The sequence below is a fragment of the Labeo rohita genome, unplaced genomic scaffold, assembly GCF_022985175.1.
Source record: "Labeo rohita strain BAU-BD-2019 unplaced genomic scaffold, IGBB_LRoh.1.0 scaffold_440, whole genome shotgun sequence".
In the NCBI taxonomy this organism is placed as follows: Eukaryota; Metazoa; Chordata; class Actinopteri; order Cypriniformes; family Cyprinidae; genus Labeo; species Labeo rohita.
In genome coordinates, this window is record NW_026129358.1 from 9,132 (window position 1) to 26,400 (window position 17,269).

General features: G+C 36.4%; 1 protein-coding gene across 1 annotated transcript in view; it reads right to left on the reverse strand.

Annotated features, from left to right (window-relative positions):
* Positions 1-6,029: 6,029 nt before the first annotated feature.
* Positions 6,030-17,269, reverse strand: part of LOC127160727 (NACHT, LRR and PYD domains-containing protein 12-like) — a 40,189-nt gene continuing 28,949 nt past the window's right edge. The window contains exons 13-18 of the mRNA XM_051103383.1: positions 10,683-10,856; positions 10,295-10,468; positions 9,421-9,594; positions 7,937-8,098; positions 6,672-6,750; positions 6,030-6,478 (exon numbers count right to left, since the gene is read on the reverse strand). Of these exons, the coding sequence (XP_050959340.1) occupies positions 6,711-6,750; positions 7,937-8,098; positions 9,421-9,594; positions 10,295-10,468; positions 10,683-10,856 (724 nt within the window). The 3' untranslated portion in view covers positions 6,030-6,478; positions 6,672-6,710. The remainder of the gene's footprint in view (positions 6,479-6,671; positions 6,751-7,936; positions 8,099-9,420; positions 9,595-10,294; positions 10,469-10,682; positions 10,857-17,269) is intronic.

Genomic DNA, 17,269 nt, shown 5'->3' on the forward strand with positions numbered 1-17,269 from the left:
GTCAATGTACCTGCATTTAGAAAGAGAGGGCACTTGTCACATGTAGGAATATAACAGTGTCACAAAGTTTTTCACAGAACTTATCGTTTTTTTTCTATGTTAGAATTATTCAAATTATCAAAGAAGTACTGGGATAAAAGTTTAGTTTGGATATAAACACTGATGTCTACAGTACCTATTAAAAGAGAGCAAATAATTTAAAAAGTTGACAATTCAGATAAAGATTATATCAGTGACATTACACCTTTAGGTTGCGACAAGTGACTGTTAAACACATGTATTTGTCATTGAATCATTCAAGAGATTCATTAAAAAAACAGATTCATCCAGTAATGAAACAACATATTAATGATTAATTTAACCATTAATTCAGACCATTAAAAAAAATAAAATAAAAAAAATCATTCAAGATTAAACATTTTAAATGTTTTAAACATTTTAAAATAACTGTGGTTATTAGTATTTTGACAGAACGTCTAATAAATTACACTTTATTTTTAGTTTGATGTTCATAATCTTGATGTCTGTTTGAAACAAACAAACAAAATAAAAGGGATTATCCATATATGCAGAATCATGCAGCTCTAATTTAAGAAATTAAAACTGACTCTTAAAGGAATAGTTGACAAAAACAAAAATTCTGTCGTCATTTACTTGCCCTTGAGTTTAAAGTTATTATTTTGTAGTATTTAACATGCGTAAGTAACATATTTCATGTTTACTAAACACATCGTAGACAAGTTGTCTATTAGAATGGCATGCAAACAAACACCTTTGCTTTTACTCTGTTGCTTTCCTTACTGTAGGGAAGGGCAGCATCTTCATACCTCATCTTCCTGACAAATTTTAAAATGTCCTATTTAAAATAAATAAATAATTTTAAGTATCACCATGATTCAGCCAAGCACAAAAGTGCTATTTCTAATGCCATCTTAAATATCTGTATATCTAATATATATATATATTAAAAGAGAGCAAATAATTTAAAAAGTTGACAATTCAGATAAAGATTATATCAGTGACATTACACCTTTAGGTTGCGACAAGTGACTGTTAAACACATGTATTTGTCATTGAATATATATTTGAATATATATATATATATATATACACATATACAGTACAGACCAAAAGTTTGGACACACCTTCTCATTCAAAGAGTTTTCTTTATTTTCATGACTATGAAAATTGTAGTTTCACACTGAAGGCATCAAAACTATGAATTAACACATGTGGAATTATATACATAAAAAAGTGAGAAACAACTGAAAATATATCATATTCTAGGTTCTTCAAAGTAGCCACCTTTTGCTTTGATTACTGCTTTGCACACTCTTGGCATTCTCTTGATGAGCTTCAAGAGGTAGTCACCTGAAATGGTCTTCCATCAGTCTTGAAGGAGTTCCCAGAGATGCTTAGCACTTGTTGGCCCTTTTGCCTTCACTCTGCGGTCCAGCTCACCCCAAACCATCTCAATTGGGTTCAGGTCCGGTGACTGTGGAGGCCAGGTCATCTGGCGCAGCACCCCATCACTCTCCTTCTTGGTCAAATAGCCCTTACACAGCCTGGAGGTGTGTTTGGGGTCATTGTCCTGTTGAAAAATAAATAATGGTCCAACTAAACGCAAACCGGATGGAATAGCATGCCGCTGCGAGATGCTGTGGTAGCCATGCTGGTTCAGTATGCCTTCAATTTTGAATAAATCCCCAACAGTGTCACCAGCAAAGCACCCCCACACCATCACACCTCCTCCTCCATGCTTCACGGTGGGAACCAGGCATGTAGAGTCCATCCGTTCACCTTTTCTGCGTCGCACAAAGACACGGTGGTTGGAACCAAAGATCTCAAATTTGGACTAATCAGACCAAAGCACAGATTTCCACTGGTCTAATGTCCATTCCTTGTGTTCTTTAGTCCAAACAAGTCTCTTCTGCTTGTTGCCTCTCCTTAGCAGTGGTTTCCTAGCAGATATTCTACCATGAAGGCCTGATTCACACAGTCTCCTCTTAACAGTTGTTCTAGAGATGTGTCTGCTGCTAGAACTCTGTGTGGCATTGACCTGGTCTCTAATCTGAGCTGCTGTTAACCTGCGATTTCTGAGGCTGGTGACTCGGATGAACTTATCCTCCGCAGTAGAGGTGACTCTTGGTCTTCCTTTCCTGGGGCGGTCCGCATGTGAGCCAGTTTCTTTGTAGCGCTTGATGGTTTTTGTGACTGCACTTGGGGACACTTTCAAAGTTTTCCCAATTTTTCGGACTGACTGACCTTCCTTTCTTAAAGTAATGATGGCCACTCGTTTTTCTTTACTTAGCTGCTTTTTTCTTGCCATAATATAAATTCTAACAGTCTATTCAGTAGGACTATCAGCTGTGTATCCACCTGACTTCTGCACAACACAACTGATGGTCCCAACCCCATTTATAAGGCAAGGAATCCCACTTATTAAACCTGACAGGGCACACCTGTGAAGTGAAAACCATTTCAGGTGACTACCTCTTGAAGCTCATCAAGAGAATGCCAAGAGTGTGCAAAGCAGTATTCAAAGCAAAAGGTGGCTACTTTGAAGAACCTAGAATATGACATATTTTCAGTTGTTTCACACTTTTTTGTTATGTATATAATTCCACATGTGTTAATTCATAGTTTTGATGTCTTCAGTGTGAATCTACAATTTTCATAGTCATGAAAATAAAGAAAACTCTTTGAATGAGAAGGTGTGTCCAAACTTTTGGTCTGTACTGTATGTGGCCTCACAATATGGCGGCGCCCTCTTGTTTACGTCCCAGAATGCACTGCGCAGTGTCGACATCAGTTGCCAAGCTCTATTATCTGTGTGTTCTCCTCCCGAAATTTGTTAATAAAAACATCACTTTATACAAAACATATAAGCTGTAATGTAACACAAAAAACAAACAAACAAAAAAAAAAAAAACATCAAAGTATGAAAATAACTTACCAGTGATGTAGATTTTGGTGTCATTGATGTTTTTTTGTGGTTTACTAGTTTTGACAATAATAAACTCCTAATTCATCAGTGCTGATGTTTCAATCAAATGTGATGTGATAAACTCACAGATGTGAAGCTGAATGATCTTCATTGTCTGATCAAGATGAATATCTTCTATACTGTGGTCATTCAAACATCTCATACTGTGAGCAGAAACACTATGAAACCTCAAACACACAGACAAGGGAGGAAGTCTGAGCTGAACTCATGCTCACAGCACTTTTATTTAGTAACTTTACACAGACTTCAATCCTGAAATAATTTAGAAATTCTTGCAAGCTTGCAAGAAAATGTAAAGAATAATAATAAAAAAAGACTTCAAAAGTTAACAAACCAAACCAGTAAAACATTATGATTTATGAGGAGATACTGCATGTGTCCAGCTGTTACTTACTATTTTCAAGCAATCATCAAACTTTTTTTTTTTTTTTTTTAATGTTACAGATGTATTTATCTGTTGGCATGCTGCAGTGGCAGATGTACTGACTGATTTGGGATCAGATGTAATCATAAACTGTGATCTTGAACCTGTGTGTTCATTGCTTACTTTCATTCGTCTGCGGAACATAAAAAATTATGTTTTTTAGGAATGTTGGCAACAGTCAGAGACACTGAGACATTTCTCAAAATATCTTCTCTAGCATTTCCACAGAAGAAAGTCACATGTTTGGAACAACACAGTTTACTCTTTTTGGGTGAACTATCTGTTTAAATGTACATATAATAGTATAACATTTCTGTCTTTATTTATTGCCTAGAGCAGCACAGTTTCTTTTCAAACTATTTTGAAGTTCACTCATGTAGTTTTGTTTAATGTCTACAATCCTTTAAGAATGAGAATCTGCACATTTAGCTTCAATAATACTTAAAATAGGCAGGTGATCTTTTCAAACAAAATAATTGTTTTAACTGTATATGTATCATTGTATTTACATGCAAATGTAAATGTGGTGAAAAACACAAAATGCATTTGACTATCTAGCCCTCTGATGCATCGAGGTCACTACAGTGGACAGCTATTGGAAGCCATTTTGAACCATTTAAGATGTAACATTATGTCCCAAACACCAGTTTGAACCCCCAAAGTGCTGTCTACGATTCCATTTAATTGTATCTTTTTTTTTTTTTTTGAGATATTACATAATACATTCAGAATGGCGGCAGGAAAAGGGGATGCACCATGTGCCTCAGAGATTCTTTTATTCTCAAAAAAACAGACAAGTACAAAAATATTTTTCAGCTAAAAATATGTCCGAAATACTTTCATCCAGATTTTAACATTATTGTTCTTGTCCATTGTTTTCTGTGACAGAGAATGTATCTGTTCACTACAGTGGGCATCATGCACCAAAAGGTATAATTCTGCCTACGAGCCTATATATAGATTCTGCCTTATTTTGTATATTTGATTAAAATTATGATATAATTCACACTTGAATGGTTTTATTGAGCAGAAATAGTAAATAGTCTTTAGATTTGATCATTTATTTAAATGCTTGCAAACTATATTTACTAATTAGGTCTTATAAAAATGTATGTATACCTGTATACTATATGAGTGCAGATATATGTGTTCATGATTGCGTTTGAGTGTGTGGTGGGAAGGTGTGCTCACTTGTGTATAAGTAGCCCACCACAACCGCCCATCTAATAAACAAAAACAATATACTGGATATCTGTACAACAGAGAGACAGATACATAACTTGCTACAAAAAAAAATAGAATAGCAATGTCTATAAAAAATAAGTGTCACATGTAGGTTGTGTGTCGAAGATAAATACAAAAGAAGATTAAAGGTTTAACAGCAACAAATCCAACACTGAGGAAAGTAATTGACAGACGCAAACATTTACAATACCAGACAAAGACTGAACTGAACAGACCATAACATAAGTAAAGACCAAATAATGACAGCTAATGAAGCACACCTGAATATAATGATGAAATCAAATCAATAACCATGACAATGAACAGACTAAACAGTGAAACCCCCAGCCCCCCCTCTCCCAGAAGGCGGGACCTCACGCTGCATAGAAGGAAGGGATAGGAAATGGCGGAGGGATGGCGAGGTTCTGAAGGTGGCCGGATACCAGGAGGAGGACAACGAACAAAGTCCAGGGTGGTAAAGACTAAGGGAGGAGCCCATTGATTGAGGCAGAGCCAGAGGACTGACGGGCCACAGTGGAGACGAGTTAGCTGTGAGCCATGATGTAGCCGCTGGGTTAGCGGGCTGAGGCCGGAGGCAAAGACAAGGGATCCTCCAGCCACACCAGTGGAGACTGGCAGACCTGCAGCAGTCCCACCGCACAGATGGTCGTCTGAGGGTGAGGTGAGGGGCTGACAGGAAGCAGCGGCAAAGAGGCAGATGATGGCAAGGCTGAGGAAGCACAGATGACAGGAAGAAGCAGGAGAGGGAGGGTGGGTAGAGGGTTTCGGGATGGTGTGTTCTGCCCATACACACTAAATAGCAATTCCCATTACAGGGAGTGCAGCAAATTGGGGAATGACTTTCCATTGTCATTACAGGACAGACAGACAGTTTAGGGCAGACAGACCATTCAAAACTGACCTCCATAGTCATGACAGGACAAACAGACAGTTCCAAGCAGACAACCAGTTCAAAACAGACCTCCACATTTGTTTCAGGACAGGCATACGTTAAAGTGATGACCGAAGAACAACCTCAGAATAAAAGTCTTTAAAGGATTAGTTCACTTCGACGATCGGTCATTTTCATAAGTAAATTAATATTTCTACATTTTTTAACCACAAATGCTTGTCTTGTCTAGCCCTGCGTTGCGCATGCATACTGTGTGCATTCCCGTTCAAGACAGTAGGTCAAAAAGCTACCATCTCATTTTCTCCTCAACTTCAAAATCGTCCTACATCGCTGCAGAACTGTATACATGGTGAATGTGGAAAGAAGGTCAAACACACTTTACGAAAAAAAAAAGGTAAAATAGCGATGTAGGACGATTTTGAAGTTGAAAAAAAAAAAAAAAAAAAGACCCATCGTTTTGCTTAGATAAGACCCTTATTCCACGGCTGGGATCGTGTAGAGCCTTTTGAAGCTGCATTTAAACTGCATTTTGGAAGTTTAAACTCACGGGCACCATTGAAGTCCACATTATGGGGAAAAATCCTGGAATGCTTTCCTCAAAAAAACAATTTCTTTACCACTAAAGAAAGAAAGACATGAACATCTTGGATGACAAGGGGGTGAGTACATTATCTGTAAATTATTCTGGAAGTGAACTAATCCTTTAAATCTTCAGAGTCCTGCCTCAGCTCACACTTAGCAGTGGCGCAGTTGGTGGAGCATTCCGCTGTGCTCTTGCGCTCCACTGTCTCATCCACTGTTGCGTGCATAGTATCCATCTCTCGCACCTGGTCAAACAATTATTGTATTTGTAGCCCTTAAACTGAAGAGCCGGACAGACTCATCTGAGCTTCTTCTTCCTCTGTTTCACCTTTAAATAAAACAAAACAACTACTAAAGCAACATTAATCATTCAATATCACGTTTCTAATACATATGCTAACACACATTATTTCATTGTTATTTAAAGTCATTTTATTTTGAGTCTCTTTACCTGTATGGATCACATTTACACATTTATCATACATTTAATTCTCCTCATAGACAGTAGTGTGGATCCTCACCTGATGTTTACTGCTCCTCTCATCATGATTTAGGATTTATCATCTTTTGGTGATTTTTGGTGCTTGATCTCTATCTACTCTGTAAGGTGGAACAGAAGAGGAAACAATCAGTGTTCAGTGGAACTATGCAAAGTAGTTATTACTAAAATACTAATGAAAAATACTGAATAAAAAAAAAAAAAAAAAAAAAAAAAAAAAAAAAACTAATGGCCTAAGACTTTTGCACAGTACTGTACATGCAGCCAGTTGTCATCAAAGGATCAACTCCTTCAGGATGATCAACATGTCAGGGTTTATTCTGTGATAACAAGCAGCTGGATGTACATTATCCTTTACATAATGTAAATATAAACTAAAGTGACGTGTTGCTTGTCAAAGTAAAAACACACAAAAAGACAGAGACATTGATTATGTGATGCTGGACGACTGTAAGCTGGAATCTGCTCTGATTTTACCTGTGTTTTCCTACGATCTGACCAAGACTATTTTCAAATATATATATATATATATATATATATATTTTCAAAAATGTCATTAATATGTTTAATTACTAAATTAATTCCCTTCCAATTATCATCATATGTTGAATTGTTAAACAGTGTTATGAAATTTTATTTAATTTGATTTTAATACTTTGATTTTGACTTTGATTTAATACTTTATTTCATAAAGATGAATTGGCTTTTTATGAATTTCTTTTGATTTAATGTTTTCACCTTTAATAAAAACATTGATCTGGCTGTGACCAGACAGGGGTGACTGTGCTTTGATGGTAAGTGCACTGAAATGGGAGGGGCTTATATTTGATATGACATAATCTACAACACTGTTCCCGAGATCTGAGCTATAGGTAAATTGTCCACAGGAATCTTCTTTGATTCTACCATTCAGGATATAAAGACGAATACTCTGATATATGACCTGAAGACCTGAAGTCTGGCTACCACCTTCTCATGTCTATTGACTCCAGTATCCTGGTTATTTCTTCTAGGTGGAGTACTAAAGAGATCTTGGGGTATATGTGTGAACAGATTTTTATCTCCTGAGTTATCAGTATAGTCCAATTCTGCACCAGTTTGAGCATTCAAATCTCCACACAGTAGAATTTCCCCCAGAGTTCGTTTTTTTTTTTTTTTTCCTTCTTCATATTAAACGTATTAATCAACTTTACATTTTATTCTGACAAACCCTTTCCTGCAATAAAGCTTGATGATAATTTGATAATCACCTTTCACCAGTATTGTCAAAAAGCGACGTTTACTCACTTTAGTTTACAGTTTGAGTCTCGTAGCACATCAGTGATCTGCTGCTTTGAGTCTCCAATCATATTATGTTTCAGATTAAGCTCTTTTAGAAACTGCAGTGCTTTTGTGTTTGTCAGAGACTGAGTTAAAGAAGAAACATCTGTAATGCCACAGTCATATAGACTAAAAAGAGACAAACAAAGAGAGATCATCTTAAACAAATCAATAAAGTGAAGAATTTTACACAAATATAATGTGAACTTGGTTTAAACTGTTGAAGCGATTTTAAGCATTAAGTTGCCTTGGAATTATAAGGTTCTATCTGCATTCTTAGCAGTTGAGCTTTCAAGTTTTTGGGTTCCATAGACTTCTATCCACAAGTTTCCTACACCCCATGAGGCCTTGCATCAAAAGTGGGAGCGTCTTCCGGTTCAAAGTAAACAAGCAGGACGGGACACCCATTCATTCAACAGTTGACAGGAGTGACGGGTAAATGAAGCCTTGTGAAGCACCGAGACTTTTCCCTGACTGTTTCAAGAAAAGATTCAAAGCATCGAGAGTGTCGAAAACTGTCGATCTGGTGGTTAGTAAAAAATAAAGCAGCCAAAAGTCTGTGAACTCCGTCGGAAGAAGCATTCACCACAATTTCCGTAGATCGAATCATGTTATATGCACAAATAAAAGCCTAACCGTGTGTGTGTGTTTGTTTGTTGAATTTCTGACTCTGATAAATTAATTTACCCTTTGAACAGTGCCATTAAATGCCAGTACGAATATTAATATGATGTAATAGAAGAATAATTAATGTACACGTATATCACGTATATGGCATATATTTAATATTTCTGAAATAAATAATTTGTATTCTTCATATTTCTTAATAGACTGGGTATTTAAAATGTAAATATTAAATAGGTCCCAATGAAAATGTACTCGCATAGTAAGATCTGGGGGTTGAACATTAGGACACGCAAAGTGAATCACGCACATGACAGAAAGGGAGGTTTCTACAAAAGGGATTTCTACGTTAACAAGCCTCGAATCGAGGCTTCATCTGGCATGCCCTGTAACAAGAACTCTGATGTCTCAGTTCAAATGTCATTTCACTAGCTGAAAGTCATTCAAGATTTAGCGATCCAAACTGGCTAATGATGTGGGAACACAAATTCGAAAAGCATATGTTGTCCATAAGAACGTAATGGCATCTCTCATAAAGGTGTGCATCTTTACAAAGTAAACAATTGTCTAAAAACACTTAGCCTCTAATTAGCACACAAAACACCATTGTGGTATTTGTGGAAACTTGTGGATAGGTAGAAGTTTATTATTTTCTAAAAAAAAAAGGCCCAAAATGTACACAGCATACAAGAAGAATCATCACATAATGTAAATATGTTGTCACAGAATAAGAATATGTAAATAACTCAATTTTGAAAAAAAATGTCAGATAGAACCTTATAATTCCAAGGTGACGAATATGTTTCTTGTATGTGAATGTTACTGACCTCAGTCTCTCCAGTTTACAGTGTGAATCCTTCAGTACCTCGCATAAGTGATTCACTCCTGTGTTTTTTATTTGATTCACACTGAAATCCAGCTCTCTCAGGTGTGATGGGTTTGATTTCAGAGCTGAAGTCAGGATGAGACACTGTTTCTCTGTAACACTACAACCACACAGACTGAAGAAAGAAAAAGAAAAGTTAAGTTCATGTGTGAGTTAAGTGCATCATGAATAAATGCCATAGAGTCACTAATACACTAGCAAAACCATGGAAACGTATACGAACAAACAAACTAAGAGAAGAGCATTTGAGAAAACTATTTACAAATCAAGTATGGATCCATTCTCACTTAACAAATTTTGAATGTTACCAATGTAAAATAATTTATAGGATCAATATAGAAACAATATAGAAATAGAAAAAAAAAAACAATATAAATGGTCTATTTCACATTTTTGAAGAAAATTGTATACATTAATACATTATTTTAAGCCATTTTAGAGTGTAGTTTGCAATCTCTAAATATACAAATATACAAAATATATATTTAGTTTAATAAAAGAAGATTTAGTGAAAAGTAACATTAGTCACATAAATGTAACTGTCAAAATCATCTGCTGCCATTTGTCAGACAATTTTTTAGTCTGTCACTCCTGTCTTGTTTTACAGCAAAGATGTCAGATTTCAGCAAGTTTCATGATGTTTCTACTGATATGCATACAAACCCATTAACTAATAGTATTTCTGACTTTTTCTTCAGATGGAGAAATGCCAGAAGGTGCAGCACTAGACATGGTGTGACATGAAGCCAGTGGTCTTAAACTAAACAGTAAACTTTAATCACACTGTAACTGCTGTACAGTATAATGATACTAACTCTAGCCTCTCCAGCTTGCATTGTGGGTTCATCAGTAGATCACTGAGGTTTTTCACTCCAGAGTCTCCTAGGTTATTCCCACTCAGGACCAGCTCTCTCAGGTGTGATGGGTTTGATTTCAGAGCTGAAGTCACAGTAGAACAACCTTCACCTGTCATTTCACAGTATCTTAATCTATATTGTCAGAAAGAGTCACAAAAAAGGAAAATAAAACATCATGATCATCATCATGCTTATTTCACCAGATCACAAAATAGTATTGTGAAAAACTTTGTACAAATATAGAGTGAACTCAGACTCATTGTGAGATATTGAGTATAAAGTGGTTTGGTTTACACTGTTGAAGTGATTTTAAGCATCTTGATTCTTGTATGTGAATGTTACTGACCTCATTCTCTCCAATTTACAGTGTGAATCCTTCAGTACATCACATAATTGATTCACTCCTGTGTGTTTCATCTGATTCATACTAAGGTCCAGCTCTCTTAGGTGTGATGGGTTTGATTTCAGAGCTGAAGTCAGGATGAGACACTGTTTCTCTGTAATTCTGCATCCACGCAGACTGAAGACAGAAAGAAAAAAGACAATGAATCAGAAGTATGATTACCAACTACTCTAACTAACTAAAACATTTAAATCCACTACCAGTATTGTAACAATGCAACAGCTGAGAATCCCAAATGTATACCTTAACATGATGCTATTTAAATTTTTCTGTCTACTCACTATTGACATAAAACACTTTAGTCTCAAAGACCAAAGTTCAAACAAAACAAAATGATTACAATTCAAACTCACAGACAGTTTGCTGTTAAAAGTTTGTGTGTGATTCTCAAACAAGCTTTGAAATTTGAAGTAGCAGTGATCAGAACATTTGAAGTTGATACTGATCACTGATTCTTAAAATGCCCTTGTTAAACTTTTACAATTTACAGTACATTTTGCACCAAAACCTTTTATAGACATTTTACATTTTGTGAAATATAAACAATAAATTGAAAGCAGACCCTCCCCAATCCCCAAATTAAACCCACAAAAAAATCGGTTCACACTATTTTGCACAATATGCAATACAATATTTAAAAATAATGCAAGTAAAATTTTGGCTTTAATAGTTTTGCTAAATTTTGAGGACAGTTAATCTAATCAAATGGACATTAATAAATATATGCACCGAAACTAGATAATAAACATGATCAGCTGTCATACACTCAAAAATGATTAAGATCAATATATGCACACTTATCCTTAATTTACACAGAAATAACTTGTGAATGTTAGTAAAGACAGGGGTGTGATGAGGCGCTTATCCCACGAGACGACACGAGAACGAGACGAGATTTTAAAACTTTTTTTAAAGAAATCCTCAATGATGAAATACATTGGGAAATTCTTTTTGGGAAAGTATTTTATTCAACTGAAAAAGACTAAATGCAAAAAATGGAGGTGCATTTTGAACTTTATGAAATTAAACTTCCATTTTAATGAATTATATGCAGTAATAAACAACATTTATACAAGAGCTTCACGATTCTGGATAAATTGAGAATCCCAGTTACTTTTAATAAATTGGAGACCATGATTCTCCCACAATTCTGGAGAAAAAAAAGATTAGAAAACTAAACAAAATAATGTAATGAACTAGTGATTCTGACAAAATGTTTATTGCTTAAGTATTTTAAAAAAATATATTCATTTAAACAACAACAACAAAAAAAAAATCAATGAAGGAGTCAGTGTCTTAATTCATTAAGACTTGTTTTACTATTGGAATCTCTTGAATGAATGATTCAATGACGTGCTTTTTTTAAAATGGGCAGTTGTCTCCACCTCCTGGTGGAAGAGGATAAGCGTTACTATACATACAAGTTTTAGGATACCTTTGTTTTGATCGCTACTGTAGACAGTAAGTGTTTATACCCAAACTATAAACTTTTATCCCAGTACTTATGTTATTTAAATGTTTGTAACACAGAAATAATGGTTATAATGTGGTTGAAAAGACTGTGTTGCTGTTTCTGGATCAGGTGCAGTATGAATGCAGATTTCAATGTCTGGTTCAGCGTAATCGAGAAAGGTCTGGCTGCAGACATGCACCTGCACTCTCAGACGCCTGCACTTCTGGAAGTGACGTCACTTGCATTCAATTTTATTTTTACTTTATTTATTTATTATTATTATTTTTTTAAATTAAATCTCTCAACATTTTACAACAGTAGCCAGGTGGTGAAGACAAGAAAAAAGAAACTAAATTACAGTGTCACTCGCAATCACCACCTGCACTCTCAGCTACCTGCACGTCACTTGCAATCCACACAAATGGTGCGTGTTGCCAATGGAGACAAGACACTGTGCTCGTTAATCGATTAAAACTAATTTAATAGCATAACGTACAGGGTCCTGCAAGTCATCTGTAGGAGATAAAAACAAGACCCGCAAATCCGTGGCCACAGAACAGCAGAATATGAATGCAATGCGCAAAGTCTCTGGCTTTTTCCTCCTGTAGAAAACCATTAACACTTGATGTATCTTAATACATTAAGCCATAAGTGCCAGTGGGGCAGCCGTGGCCTAATGCGGGTTTGAGTCCCAGGTCCGGCAGGGATTGAAGGTGGTGGGAGTGAATAACCAGTGCTCTCTCCACCCTCAATACCACGACTGAGGTGAGTCCCTTTAGCAAGGCACCGATCCCCCAACTGCTCCCTGGGCGCCGCAGCGATAGCAATATGACTGCCCACTGCTCCGGGTGTGTGTGTTTGATCACTTCTCACTACTGTGTGTGTGCACTTGGATGGGTTAAATGCAGAGCACAAATTCCGAGTATGGGTCACCATACTTGGCCACATGTCACGCCCTTTCCTTTTTTTCCTTTCCTTAAATGATCAAATTCGTAATATAGTATTAATATAGTATTAATTTAATGTACTTCAAGGCAAGCAAATGGCCATGAATGTGCAAACTTTCACTTTTATACTTGCCCAGCAAACGCTTAATGTAGGAAAATGGACTAACATGATAAAGACCAAATTCAATATAAACCTTACTGTTGTCAAACGATATTCCAGCAGATATGAACGTGCCATAAGAAAGGCATTATGTGATATTAAAAGGACCAACTCTGTATAGGCAAACAGACGTGCCCAGAACACAACGTGTTAAATATACGTTTTCCTCCCACAGAAAACCAATATAAACCAAAGACAATGATATTAAACAGCTGTAGAGATTATTCTTTATGGGAAAATGCGAATGTACGCGGCGTTGCGTTTATTCTGGGCTCACCTGCTTGTGTGTAGTTGTTTTAATAATGAATAGGAGCATATTCAGTTTAGTCTTTATCATCTTAATCCGTTAGGCCACATTCTGCCACATTTTGCGAAGGACAACACTATATAGCCTACATATACAGGGGTTGGACAATGAAACTGAAACACTGGCCAATATAGTGTTGGAGGTTTCATGGCTATATTTATGCAGCCTGGTGGCCAGTCTTTACTGATCGCACATTCCACCAATAAGAGCAGAGTGTGAAGGTTGACTTTGTGCACCCAATAGCTCAACCATTGTACCCTGAAGGTGGTGCCGTGTATTAGGATGATAATGCACCAATACACACAGCAAGACTGGTGACAAGAGTGATTTGATAAACATGAAAGTAAAGTTAAACATCTCCCATGGCCTGCACAGTCACCAGATCTGAATATTATTGAGCCACTTTGGGGTGTTTTGGAGGAGCGAGTCAGGAAATGTTTTCATACACCAACATCACATAGTGACCTGGCCACTGTTCTGCGAAAGGAATGGCTCAAAATCCTTCTGGCTACTGTGCAGGACTTGTATTTGTCATTCCCAAGATGAAATAATGCTGTATTGGCTGCAAAAGGAGGCCAAACGGCATACTAATTGTGGTCTAAACCCAGGTGTTTCAGTTTCACTGTCCAACCCCTGTACATTATATTAATAAACTGTATATCGAATTTGATTTTTTTATTTGCATCTTAATACATTAAGCCATATTGTTATATAAGTGTTAGAGGTTGTCTACGGGTTGTCTACGGGAGGAAAATGCTTAACGAGAGACTTATTTCTCTTGCTCATATTCTGCTTCATATTCATATTCGTTCATATTCTGCTGTTCTGTGGCCACGGATTTCCGGGTGTTGTTTTTATCTCCTACAGATGACTTGCAGGACCCTGTATGTTATGCTAAATTAGTTTTAATCATTTAACCAACACAGCTTCTTGTCTCCACTGGCAACATGCAAGATTTGTGTGGATTGCAAGTGATGTCACAGGTAGCTGAGAGTGCAGGTGGCGATTGCGAGTGACATTGTAATTTAGTTTCTTTTTTCTTGTCTTCACCACCTGGCTACTGTTGTAAAATGTTGAGAGATTCTATATATATAAAAAAATATATATATATATACATGCAGTGCGTGTTTTGTCGCCGCCCATATCAGTGAATGACAGCGTTCACACATCTGAAGCGTAATGATGGCCAACCCTCTGATTCATTAACATGGGCAGCGACAAAACGTGCTTTTCACGCTCTACTGACACTAGCAATGTGAAACAGTCTTAATAGACATAGCTAAATCGTTGTCATTCAGGAATAAGATCGCGTGGGTGCCACAAGATCTCGTCACATCCCTAAAAGACATCTGTGTGTTTATAGTGGAGTTTATAGCTGTTTCAGTCTATCACTTCTTTGAACAGCTTTTCAAAGATAGAAGATCTCTACTGTATCTGTAAATAACTGTTGACTCAGGTTCAAACTGACTTGCCTAGTCACACTGTTTAACTGTTTTTAATTGCCTGTTTCCTTTTAATACTTCCCATTATTGTGGCTCTGTGTCATGCTGAGAAAAAAAAAAAAACTGCTCTGATCCAACAAAATATTTGTATTATTAACAGCTACAGTAACATTACTATTAAAATTAATGCAGCATTTCAAATAAATGAACAATACTCACATCAGTGTGTTGAGTTGACAGTGTTTATCCTGCAGTAGAGCAGCAATCTGATTCACTCGTGTGTCTACTAGTTTACATTTACTCAGATTCATCTCTCTCAGGAGTAACGGGTTTTTACCCACAATTCCAGTCACATACTGACAGCCTTCATCTGCAGCACGACTCAAAAACCTGAAGAAGGGAAGATGAAGCAGGATTCAGTTAACTAACTGTCAATCACATTACACAGACTGATAAACAGAGATAAACAAGAGATAAATTAATTATTGTTCTATTGATAAGCTCTTTAAATACAAAAATAAATATAAATACTTGAATCGTACTGGATCACTAGATCATGATTTCAATATGAATACAGTTCAATTAAACCCTCAAGATCTTTCTGGATTTTAAGCAGAAACATCAGCACAAAGAAAAAAAACTGTGGCCATCTGGAGACTCCTCGACCTGCTGTAGAAATACAGTGATAGAGTGAATCTGAGCTTGATCTGAAATGAAACAACAGTGTGTTCAGAGACATTTAAAGGGGTCTTGATTTGAGAAAGCATACTTTCCTTGATATTTTGACATGTAAGAGACCATTGTTGTACACACACACACACACACACACACACACACACACACACACACCATCCTCTAAGTTTCAGAACTCAAAAAACAGCTTAAATTGAAACAAAGCAGCCAAATGACCCATTTCAGATTTTGTGTCAGTATGACATAATAGTGTAATGAAAGACACCTCTGCAGAATCAAATCAATGCCTACTTCTACATTGTCACACCTTTGGCCCACTGGCACATTAGTGAGATGAGAGAAGAGAAATACAGGATCACTGGACTAAAAATAACACTGAAATGAATTTAGCAGTAAAAGACTGTAAAAATGCTATAGTAAATTCCTGTTCAGAGGTTAATGGCAAATACCCTACTACATACACTAAATACATACATACTACTACACTAAAAATCCGTAAAAATACAGTACAATATACCGTAATAATTTGAAGGAATTTTCCATACTTGGTTATTACAGGTGTTTTTTCCGTATTTTTGAATTACACTTCGCATTGTGGGAACAAGAACCTCTGTGGCTTATCAGTGCAATAACAGTGAAGAGAAGACGCGGACAGTTTCTCGGTCAAAGTTTCATTTTAATTTCGGCTTTCAAATTTGGGAAACCCATTTTTAATCTTCATGGTAAATTATATGTTGTTAAATGTCACATAAATTGTTTACGTAACGTTAACCTAGTTGCTGTCTGGCTTGTTTGGCAAATGAACATCGGAGCCGTCACACTCAACATTCTCTGCATATTATCACACATCTTCCTTGTGGAGTTTTCTGCCAAATTAGGTAAGTTTAGACCTTTATTGTCTTATTTTACACACACGGATAAACTGCAAAACAGAAATTAATTTGGTAACGTTACTAGCAAGATGTCTGTGAAGCAACTGTGTAAACGCAGGCATCCGACATGCGGCGGCCGTGCCAGAAGGCCGCTTCAGGTCAGCGTGCCAGTAATGTTAGCTCCTCAAGTTATCTTTTACACTCTAATAGACAAATGCACACAACATTATGTCAAAATGACCCTTTTGTTTCTTTCGTTTTCTTTTCTAATGACAGGACGTGATTGCTGCTGTACTGTGAATCTCAAGCACAACTGCATTCTTATCATGGGTTTGTATTCTGTTTTATTAACAGTTTTATTTAACATTAGTGTTCAGTTTCAGAAAGAAAATAGTTATTGAGTCATTTATTATGTTGACTTTCACAACGTTAAGTTGGTTGCTGTCTGATGCCTGTTCACACAGCCACTTAACAGACAACATGCTAGTAACGTTACCAAATTGATTGGATTGATTACTTTTGCATTTTATCACCGTTGTGTGTATAAGGTGTGTTCAAATTGCTTGTCATTATGTATATGGTCATTTTGTAATGTCTTTTGTGTTTAAGGTGATGGGCAGTTTAAGATTGCTGTCGTTCAAGAAGTTAATGACCAC